The sequence below is a fragment of the Megalobrama amblycephala genome, linkage group LG2, assembly GCF_018812025.1.
Source record: "Megalobrama amblycephala isolate DHTTF-2021 linkage group LG2, ASM1881202v1, whole genome shotgun sequence".
NCBI lineage: Eukaryota > Metazoa > Chordata > Actinopteri > Cypriniformes > Xenocyprididae > Megalobrama > Megalobrama amblycephala.
This window is the reverse complement of record NC_063045.1, coordinates 27,316,055-27,327,547: the sequence shown is the minus strand read 5'-3', so window position 1 is coordinate 27,327,547 and position 11,493 is coordinate 27,316,055. Positions and strand designations below refer to the sequence as shown.

The window sequence follows — 11,493 nt, the reverse complement described above, 5'->3', positions numbered from 1 at the left end:
TACGTTTTTTTTAAATACGCAAATTGAACAGAAATTTTTTGTTACGTTGCTACCGTATTTTTTACGGTAAAGTTCTGGCAACCACAGCTGCCGTTTTTTTACCGTAAATTTTATGGGGATTTATGGTAAACTAAAATATACCTTTATGTCATTTTTACTGAAACTTGTATGTCATATATTTAAATATATTTGTAATTACACATTTGTAATGAAGCAGTTATTAATATTGAATTATTTGTAATATCAAATAACAGACTACAAATAAAATTATAATCAAGTACTTAACATGCTTTAGTATGTTAGTCAAGACATCAAAATAAGTTTACTTCTTTAAAGCATGATTATTAAAACATGATTTAAAATGTACTTTAAAGTAAAACTTTTAATGTGACATTATTACAAAGTGTACATTTTAAAAGTGTACTTAAATGTAAGAAACGGTCAGGAAATGGTCAGTCTTTTATTTCATTAACTTTATATTATTTGCAAGTTAATATTACTGTATATTAACTAAAAGTTTGAAGTACACTACAAATGCACATTCAAGTGCACTTCTTTTTCACTTAAAATATTTGTGAAATTTTACTGTTATTTTACTGTTTAAAATGTGTAATTGGTATTGACAAAGTAACATTTCAAACCTGAATATCTGTCTGAAAAAATGTGAAAAAGCATCATTCACATCATTTATCATCCGAATTTTTGTCAAATTTGTTCATGGTACACTGATGTGTGTGAATGATCTATTGTGCTGTAAAGTGTTGCATGTTAAGGTGAGGCCACTGTGACTCACTGCTGATAGTATGTGGGGTCTGATAGATGAACGCACCTCTGTAGGTGCAGGACACACCACAGTTACACATTTACAGGGAGGTGGCTATCACTAACATCACAGAAGCAGGAGGGTATAAATCCACACAGACACTCACCTGCACAAGCACAGGAACGGAAGCCTTACCCGAACAAAGGAATCCGAAAGGCCAGAACCATCGCGCACACTTTGTGGACTGTACTTGACTCTAGCAAAGACTGAATTATGTGTTCTGGAAATTTTGCCAAATGCCTGGGGATAACCCTCATCCCTCTGGCCATCATCTGTGTCCTTTGCAACATTCTGCTGTTTTTCCCTAGTGGAACAGTGGCCGAGCAGAGCAGTGACATCGCAAACGAAGTCTTTTACTTTGGAGGAATTCTGGGATCTGGTGTGCTGGTGAGTGAACATTTGTGAAGCAAACTGTTTTACACTTTTCCTCTAACGAGAAGTTAAATAGATATTCTAATTTCTGTAAATTAACTGTCATGCATTTAATGCGTGACATTTGCTCTGTTCGTGTTTCATGAATAAAGCTTGTTTTATTTATTGTTTTTTGTTTGTTTGTTTGTTTTTGCATTATAGCCAGTACTTTGAAGGGGACATTTTTATTTTACTAATTGTTAGACAAGTTTTGTTTGATTTTAAGGTGTTTGATTCAATGTAAAAAAGACTTTTGAGGCATTTAATGAATACTGGGATGGTCTTTGTTTAGATGATTTTCCCCGCGCTGGTTTTCCTGGGCTTAAAGAACAACGACTGCTGTGGCTGCTGTGGGAATGAGAGCTGTGGAAAACGGTTTGCGGTGAGAAAACTCCCCTTTGACTAAAACACTCTTGAGGATTAGAAGTCATGTGACAAATGACATTTTCACGCCATTCCTCCACACAATGGTCATGTTATTCCCGCCATCTGAGAATTCCCTCCAGAAAAGGCTTTCCGAGTGAAATATTCAGAATATGCTTTTTTTTTTTTTTACTTTTGTAAGCGCAACACACAGGTCACTGTTTCAAAGAAGAAACAAGAATAAAATTATAGTTTCAATACATTATGGTAACATTTAAGCAGGAAATCGTACTTACAGGCTACGTTTTGTGTTTTCATGTTAACATTTGGTTTGTTTTCATCTAGATGTTCAGCTCCATTCTGTTTGCCGCAGCCGGAGCTATAGGTGCTGGTTACTCCGTTATTGTCTCCTGTCTGGCCATTAATCACGGACCCAAGTGCTTCACACAAACTAACACCACTCACGCCAGTTACCCATTTATCGACGGGTGCGTATTTATTTTCCAATTAAATTAAATCAGATAATAATCCAGTAGCTGTAATGTAACATCCGTCGCCTGTTTTATTTCTTTCAGAAACTACCTGACCAATCACACGCTGTGGGATTTATGTGAGGGTCCAGGAGACATCATCACATGGCATCTGACCCTGTTCTGCATCCTGCTGGTGACTGGTCTGGTTCAGATCGGTCTGTGCGCTTTCCAGGTGATCAACGGGCTCATCGGCACCATCTGTGGAGACTGCTGCGGCTGCTGCGGGGTAAATAATAGTAATATTAGTAATGTAGAGTCACAGTTTATATCTATATTGATGTATGCAAATTCATCAGGGAATTATTAGTTTGCAGCACATATCTAATGTGTTTATCCATGTTTATCCACAGGAATAAACCACTCGGAATGGACTTGATTCAATGATTCTTCAGTACTAATCATACATCGATATCTGTAATTGTCAGCATTTTTCACCTCATGATTTTTATTTATACTGTTCAGACGGATGGTGTTTTCTTCCGTGTTTGCTGTATACAACATCTGCCTGATGGCTGATGGCTTATGAAGGCAACAGATATTTGATATTGTTATATATTGCTATATATATATATATATATATAGGCCTATATAGGCTACACATGATGTTTGATATAGATTTATATGAAATAGGATATTCATATATATGATAGCTTTAGTGTATTGATACATAGGCCTATTAAAAAGATATTTATTGTAAGAGAATGTTATTTTCGTACATGTATTTAGACTTTTTTTAATGATGAAAGGGAGAGTGCAAATATATGAAATATTTGGTTAAAAAAAAGATAAAAAAATCTCAGGAAATTGGTTGAAATCCATTGCTATATTAGTAAAAGAATATTTGACATTTAATAAACTCATGAATTAAAAAAAAATCGTATCTGTCCTTGTATACTTGCATTTTTCCGTATCACTCAGCAAAAAAAAAAAAAAGACTTTTTTTTTTTCTTTCTTTGAATTCTCACTCGAGAAAACAGGAAGCAGCAGTGAGTTGATCTGGGAAGCACCGTGACGTACTCTGGAGATTTCGAGTTACTTCATAAACAACAGCTGGCCTGTTGGAGATGATTTGCGTAATTTTCATAACTAAACATGTAAAGAGCGTCCAATAACAACCGCAAGCTGAAACTGTACTCACACGTCTTTGATAAGCATTCTTATGTAATGCTATACCTTATAGGCCTATCCAAGTTATTGAGAGAAGGCTTTCTGGCTAAAGTAAATGTTTGTTGTTCCGCCGTTGTGATATTGATGTGCTATCAGTTTTTTATGAGGGGAATGTTATTTTATGATGGGTTTATAGGCAACAGCTCTCATCTTCACACAGGAATGATTAACTTTATGTCCTATGATGCATGTGGCTGATGCTTTATTACTGACTGACTTTCCCCCGATTTTGTGGCAAACTAAAGTATTATAGTTGCATGATAAATTATTCTCAACAAACAGCCAGACCTGCAAATATCACTTTAGTAATAACAACATCAACATTGTGTAATTACAATAAAAATAATTCCCCATGAAGCAGGCCCATCCCCAAGAGAGGACATTGTGTCCCGCCAGATGACACAACTTGACCCGTAATCATATGTTTATTCAGCAAATTTACGATTGAGAGCAAAATATTTCTGTGGATTTGGCCATTGACGTATTCCATAATCAAATGTCCAGCATTTGGCTCACAGGAACAATCTCTAAAATGGTAACTTTAAACAACACATTATTTTCAGAGATATGAATCAGAAATCAGGCAGAGTGCTTGGCGAGGCTTACCTTCCCCTGACCACAGACTTGAGACAAGTGTGAAATTTTTCTCACTCAGGCTTACAGCGTGTTTTTGCAGCACTGAGCATTGTAGCCAATCACAAACATATATCTGTTGATTTCCTGAATGCAATGACCAATCAGAGGTGTTTAAGTTAGCACTGAACAAAAACTCTGGCGTTTTGAGCGGTGAATGAATTCTGAGTTCTGCACGCTGGCAAATATCCCCTCATAACAATTATGTAAATAAGAGATTCATTGTGCAGTCAGTTTCATTTATTGTTACAGAACTTCTTAAGATCGCGATGAAAGATGAGTTAGATTTCTGTGATCATAAAGGGAGCGCCCTTTGCATGCTTTCTGTAATGCCAAATCCCGCATAACGTTACATAATCTGTTAAAATTAACAGTGGTTTGTGAACGTGGACACTTTATTAACAAAGAATTTATCAGCAGTGTTTATGTAGGGATATTTAGGTTGTGCAGTGGTGAGAAACTTGAAACAAGGAAATCTATTTAAATGTATTTTCAAATGGGAAGTGCATTTTCTTAGACTTTCCATGGAGTCAGGGCCATCCACAGACCTTTTGAGGGGTATGAGCTGAAACTGAAAAATTTAATAAGATTATTATAGGTCTGTGGTCTGGTGGCATCCTCCCCCACGAGAAAATTTTAGTGATTTTAACATGTAATTCTGGTACACCCTGACAACAAAATAATGGGAAAAGACAACATTTGCTTCAAGTAAATAAATAAATAAATAAACAAACATTTATTTACACTATTAGGCTGGGCATTAACACCAGGATTCAATTTCGATTCGATTAACTTCAATTCAATAATGATTAATTTGGGGCGTATCAGGTACAGTAGGCAACATGGCAAATTTCCTCAAATAAAAAAAATGTCTCGACTAATGCTAACCCCAGTTGGTACGTAGCCTAATTATAATATTAAATGTTAAAATTAATAACGTTATAGGCTACTAATACATTTTAATGACATAATTAGCCTATGTTTCTACACGTTTTTTAATATAAACATTTAAATGGTGGCTGTCATAAAACAGATTTAGGCCTATTCAAACAGTACTATTAAAAAAGGGTTAAGTAAAAATGAATATGAAATATGGTGCATATATTTAGCAAAATGCTGCTCTCTAAGTTCATTTTGTCTAGCTGACTAACAAGTTTTTGGACACTGAACTGCTTTTTTTGAGGCAAATGTTATGTATGACATTGTTTACAAGCTGTTTTATTGACATCTTTCCACGGTTGAAACTGAGCGATTACGTGACATGATACGGATTTCGGTGTACTGTACTGTATCTTTTCAACATACCTGTTGGTGTTCATTCATGTTTATTTCATGTTGTAACTAGTAAAAGTGGAAGAGACTGTAGGTTCACGTGCACTCTGCGCTTTCGCTTCACTCGAATGAGGCGCAATCAAAGATCGCCAAAACAGATTGAGGCAGCCGAGTCTATGGTCTTGCTCTAGTCTATGGGAAATTAGCCCATTTTCGATTCTTCTGAGGTTTATTTTGCTTGTTTCAAAAAAATTAAAATAAATAAATAAATAAAGCACTTCGGAGTGTAAGGGCAAAAAGGGCATGTGCTCTGCACAGGTTGAGCCCTACCTGTGCGTGCCTGCGTGGAGTTGGTTCACCCCCTGCCTATGATCATAAAATTCATATTTAACGCACAGTTGCGGAACTTCATACATAATAGGCTATATCTATAAATGACTATCACTCAAATACCCGCCTCCTTCAACTATTTTACTGGTGAGTAGGCTACACTCAAAGTCTTTGTTACACATCAGTATGCTATAGGCTACATATTATTTTTATTTAGTATCGTTTTTATTATTGTGTTGTTCAAGGAATGTTTTTGTGCCTCGTGTTAGTAGGCATAATGCAAAAGGGTTAGTTTGGTCTAATTATGGACTATCTTGTGTTTTGTTGTTAATATAGAACTTTGTCTATTTCAGTAATAATAAATACGGGATGTTATTGTTTTGGTGAAAGTCATATCATAAAAATGTGTGCCCCCCTAACGAAATGCCCGCCCATTCTATACTGTATGTCCTGGCGATGGCCCTGCCATGAAGTAAATGTACAGTAGCAGTATAGGCTATATGCAGTTACACAGTAAAATAAACACAAACGTAAAATGTAACTTCAATAAGACATTAGTAAAAAGTGTTTCATTATATAGCCTAATTATTAACAGACAAGTTTATGTAGGCTATCATTCTACATTCAAATAACAATAGGCCTATTAAAGAACAATGTTTTTAAATGAATGAAGTTCTTATAAAGCCAACATGATTCTTTCAGTGCAGATCATCGTAATTATTTGGATTATTTGAACTCTGGACAGCAATCTCTGACTTGTCCAGAAGAGAATAACTCACAAATGTTGCTGAGTGATGCTGAGACCCCTGCTGGACAACTGCGAAACTACAGTATTTGTCTTTACTAGCCAACTTTTGTAAAAACCCATTGCTGTTACTGTTGTTACGTCTGAAAAGCCACACATCAAGTTCTCACGCGGTAAAAAATACATTGCGGAGCAAAGAGGACACTGACAAGTCACAGACAGATGAGACAAAGCAGATTACTTTTAGTATGAAACAAAGTCTCAGCTTTCAAATTTTGTCAATCTTTAAGAAGTTCAAACAATAAATACTGGGTTCTTAATGTGTGGCGATAGATCACTGTAGCGCCTCAGTTCAAGCGGCACGTGAACCGATCATCTCTTCCTACTAGTCTCTTCCTACTATCCATAGCATGAAATAAACATGAACATCAGAAGGTATGTTGTTTAAACCACAGAACGACATAATTACATACCATTTTTCAAGTTAATGTCCACTGACATTAACCTACTAATGCCGGTTTCAGACTACACAACATTTTTGTTTCTTACGATAGACAAAAATGCCAGATTATATGATTTTGAATTCTTGTGTCATGTACAAGAAACGTCAGACTACACATTGCTTCCTGACCAATCATCGCTTGCCATCTTTAACGATGTGTGTGATGTCATAGAGATGGCGGAACTAGCAGCAGATTTCCGGAAAACAAGAGCGTAACCAAACTACTGAAGCAGCATGCTAGCTTAAAGGGATAGTTCACCCAAAAATATTATTATCCAATGATTTACTCACCCTCAAGCCATCCTAATTTTATATAACTATCTTCTCTCAGACAAACACAGTCGTAGTTATATTAAAAAATATCCTGGCTCCTCCAAGCTTTAGAATAGTAGTGAATGGTGTTCACGATTTTGAAGCTCAAAAAAGTGCATCCATCCATCAAAGAAGGCTTCAGGGGGTTAATAAAGGTCTTCTGAAGTGAAGCAATGGGTTTTTGTAAGAAAAATATCTATTCAACTACTCCTACTACATGTCCTACATCATACGTCGCATCAAAGGTTAAGCTTCCGCCGCAAGTACGGATGTTTGAAGGAAGCTTGTTAATATAGTTTATAAAGTTTTAAATATAATCCTTCGCTTCAGAAGCCCTTTACTAACCACTTGGAGCTGTGTGGAATATGTTTATGATGGATGGATGCACTTTTTTGGACTGCAAAATCGTGAGGACCATTCACTACCATTATAATGCTTGGAAGAGCCAGGATATTTTTTAATACAACTCTAATTTTCATTCTTTGAAGCACGACATAAGATTATTAAAAATGCTTTAAAAGTATTTACAAGTAAAACTTTTAATTTGACTATTAAGTGCACTTTTTTAGTGTAATTGTTAATTGTGTACTCTCTGAAAATGGCTAATAAATTGTTTATCCAAAAGTATGTGCCAAAAAGTTTTTTTTAACCATACCAGCTGGTAAAGTCAAAGTCAACAAACTGATTCATAAAGAAACACAGCTATACATCCATGCTAATAAAACCATTTTATTCTTTTCCTTTTCAATTTTACTGACAATTTTAAAGATTTCTTAGAGGTTACAACCACTTTTCTCACGTACAGTACACCACTATCTTTTTTCTGTGGTAAATTGTTTGATTTCTGAACTTTTCAGTATGTGACCAATGTTACAAAACCTAATGCATTCTAAAATGTTGAGCGCTACATAACTCTTGCATCAACCGGTACAGATTACACTCACCAGATTTCAGTTCACCCCATAACACAATGAATAAATTCTGTTCCCAACCAGAACTGAAACCTCATATCCAACTCTTTGGGAAATTGCATGATTTAGGTTTTGGAAAAGCAGTTTATATCACAGAAATTAGTTAAATCTTTAAAAGGTCCTTCTTTCAGAACTGGCCACTCAAGACCACCAGACCTCATCCTTAGTTGTCCAAAACTGAAGAAACCAACCAAAGGTCACTCGGGTTCGAGAACAGCTTGTATCGGCTCTTTCTGACCCGGTACTTAACCGTTCGGTCCTCATAAAGGACGTCATGAGCTCAGTTTGACCTACAGTTACTAAAAACCACCCCTCCACCCAAACAACTGCACAATCCACAAATCCAACACACTTCTCAATTCATAACCCATCTATAAAGTAACCATACACAATAAAGAAGTCATGGTGAGGTGGGTCTACACACCCCTGATGCTATGAATATCAAACAGATCAAACATGCAATACAAAAATTAGACCTGTGTAGAAAAACAAAACATATTTATATGTTTATATAGTGAACTGGATTTCAGCCAGGGTAGTAAAATCAATAAAAAAAACATGTGTCGGCCACAATGATCATTCAAATGAAGGAAAAATGATCAGAAAATACTTAATGCGGATATTCCCTGAATATATTGTTGTGGGACTAGACTAGTATTGCTGAATCCTTGGTGTATTTGTAGTGCTTGTAGTGAAAAAAAAAAAAAAACTAAAACTATTTAAAAAGAAGTTCATACAGTAGCTCTTGATAAATACTAAACTGCAAACTAATTAAATGCACCAGATGTCAAGAGCACAGAATAGAAAATAGGAATACTGTAGCAGTACATAAAAACATATGATATGAAACGCTTGTCTACATGAGCTTCTTGAGCTTCACACAATATCTATACTGGAATAAAAGTAAAACACATCTGAAATAGTTATATGCTGGATATAAATTCACAATGTAAAGCTTTGACAGGCATACTGCTCCTACTGATTTGGCAAAATGCGAATTATTAAAGCAGAGTGAATCTCATGAAAACATAGGGACCATTATGATTTTTGAAGCATCTAAATCAGCTGGTTTTATTCAAGTCATTCAAGTCAATTTTATTTAACATCACTCAATCAATCTAAATACATTAATCTATACCAATAAAGCTAGTTTTTTGGTTTAAGTAGGATAGAAAGAGCTCTTTAAGGTAGCAAATGCATATTGCCAATTATTGCCAAAATTCCTAATGGTCCTGAAAATTGGCTTAATTTTCTTCTTCTTGATACAGACACGTTTTTATGGAAGCTTATTTATGCTATGGAATAAAAATATTTTAAAAAATGTAACTGTTTATATCACACAATTCTGATTTTTTTTTTATCTCAGAATTGCGAGTTTATATCTTGCAGTTGTAACTTTTTTTTTTTTGCTAAGAAGTGAGAGTTTATATCTCGAAATTGGTTTTCTATGAATTCTCATTTCTGCAATTCTCACAATTCAGTTTTTTAATGGTACGTTTACACAACATCATTGTACTAAAAATTTAAATTCTTTGCGTTTTTCGCGTACAGACGGCAACGTTGTCAAAACTATCCTGTTCACACAGATCCATGGAAACGACTAAAAACACTAGTATTCATGCCAGGCCAGTACTTGGCGATGTCACTTCGTAAAGAAACACATAATACGAATAACATAAACGATTTCACAAATTCACAATTGTAGTTTACACTGAGATGATAACGGAATTGTTTTCCAAAATGTTCACGTTTTCAAAAGTTTGCATTTTCAGGCCCCCAAAACGCTGTTGTCATTTAAATGAATGGCCAAAAAGCATAAAAAGTTTCCTGTTTTTAGTTGAAAATGGTGTTGTATAAACGGCCCATTAGTTACCTGACCTGAATGCATACACATGCAGAATTCTGAGGAAAAAAAGTCTAAATATCGCAATTGCAAGAAAAAAAGTCTGAATTGTGAGACGAGAAAGTCACAATTACCTTTTTTTTTAATATTCTTTTTTTTTCCGTGGCAGAAATAAGACTGCTTACATTCTTGACGGGTTTCGTGAGATTCACCCAGACTCTCTCTCTGGGTTAAATGTACAAACATGATCAGAGAGCCCGACTCATTTATACGACACTATTCAGGCATTTCCACTGTCAAAGTGATCATTCTGAACACACAGTCATAATCAAATCTACCCAACATCAGTTACAAAACAAACATATTTGTCTTCCTCTAATGTCTTGATTGACACATGCTCACTTATTTGTTCGCAGGCTAAACACTTTGGTATTGTTCTTAGAGTTGTGGTGATGTGAGAGAACAAATTTGACACCTAAAAAGTGAAACTAGAGGAAGAGGCTGATTGAATATATAATATAATATCTATATTTATATAAAACAGTCTTTAATCTGGCGTGTCAGTCTAGAGCCAGGTGAGGAAGGGTTCACTCTTGTTCAGAACCGATTCCACGTCATTGAGGATGGGCATGAGGTCGGCACCCTCCAGGGTGCCCAAGTCCACGTTGGTGCCGGGCATGGAGTCCAGGAAGTCTGGGAAACGGCTCTGCTGGGGTACGTTCATACTGACAGGCACCATGTTCTCACCTGCAGACAGGAAGACGGGGGTTTAGTGAGTAATTAATATTACCCTTCGCACCCACAACATACTGTATATAAAACAATCCTAACAATGCTAAGAACAATTCTGTTCACCTACTGAATCGAGCAAGAGTCTGCTAAATCAGGCATATGGCATGTGCTATCATTTCCATGGGGAAGGTTAAATGTTATATATGTTTATTTGAGTTAGTTGTTTATTTTAGAAAACATATAAATATGCTTGTCATATTTTTATGACAAGCATATTTTCGTCCCAATTCTTATATTTCCCTTCCAAATACTATATTATATATATATATATATATATATATATACATATATATATATATATATACACACACACACTGTTTTAATATGTTGACTAACGTACTAAAGCACATGAAAAGTACATGGTTATAATTTTAACTGTAGTCTGTTATTTGACATTAACATTTAAAGCTATATTTAAAATTGCATATATTTAGTTTATATGTAACTAAATTGCACCTTCATTATTACTAATGTGTAATAGGCAGTACATTCTGCAGTACACTACGATATAAGTTTATGAATTATGAAATTGCATACAGTACTGGTCAAAAGTTTTTTAAAGAAGTTTCTTATGCTCATCAAGCCTGCAATTATTTGATCAAAAATACAGAAAAAAAAACTAATATTGTGAAATATTACAATTTGAAATAATAGTTTTCTATTTTAATATACTTCAAAATCTAATTTATGTTATGCAAAGCTGAATTTTCATTAGCCATTACTCCAGTCTTCAGTGTCACATGATCCTTCAAAAATCATTCTAATATGCTGATTTATTATCATTGTTGGAAACAGT

General features: G+C 35.0%; 2 protein-coding genes across 3 annotated transcripts in view; one reads left to right on the top strand and one right to left on the bottom strand.

Annotated features, from left to right (window-relative positions):
* Positions 1-918: 918 nt before the first annotated feature.
* Positions 919-3,005, top strand: tm4sf4 (transmembrane 4 L six family member 4). The gene is made up of 5 exons (XM_048168941.1): positions 919-1,210; positions 1,527-1,616; positions 1,943-2,085; positions 2,173-2,356; positions 2,481-3,005. The coding sequence occupies exons 1-5, from the start codon at positions 1,037-1,039 to the stop codon at positions 2,484-2,486; spliced, it is 597 nt and encodes a 198-aa protein (XP_048024898.1). The 5' UTR covers positions 919-1,036; the 3' UTR covers positions 2,487-3,005.
* Positions 3,006-7,804: 4,799 nt separating this feature from the next.
* wwtr1 (WW domain containing transcription regulator 1) overlaps positions 7,805-11,493 on the bottom strand; it is a 56,822-nt gene continuing 53,133 nt past the window's right edge. For both annotated transcript variants that reach the window (XM_048168930.1, XM_048168925.1), the window contains exon 6: positions 7,805-10,652. In XM_048168930.1, coding sequence (XP_048024887.1) covers positions 10,471-10,652 — 182 coding nt within the window. In that variant the 3' untranslated portion in view covers positions 7,805-10,470. The remainder of the gene's footprint in view (positions 10,653-11,493) is intronic.

Bases quoted from the DNA above. Each gene is read 5' to 3' on its own strand.
- tm4sf4 (XM_048168941.1), top strand. From the start codon at position 1,037: ATGTGTTCTGGAAATTTTGCCAAATGCCTGGGGATAACCCTCATCCCT. The intron at 1,617-1,942 runs GTGAGAAAACTC...GTTTTCATCTAG, and splicing joins GCTGTGGAAAACGGTTTGCG to ATGTTCAGCTCCATTCTGTT. The intron at 2,086-2,172 runs GTGCGTATTTAT...TATTTCTTTCAG, and splicing joins AGTTACCCATTTATCGACGG to AAACTACCTGACCAATCACA.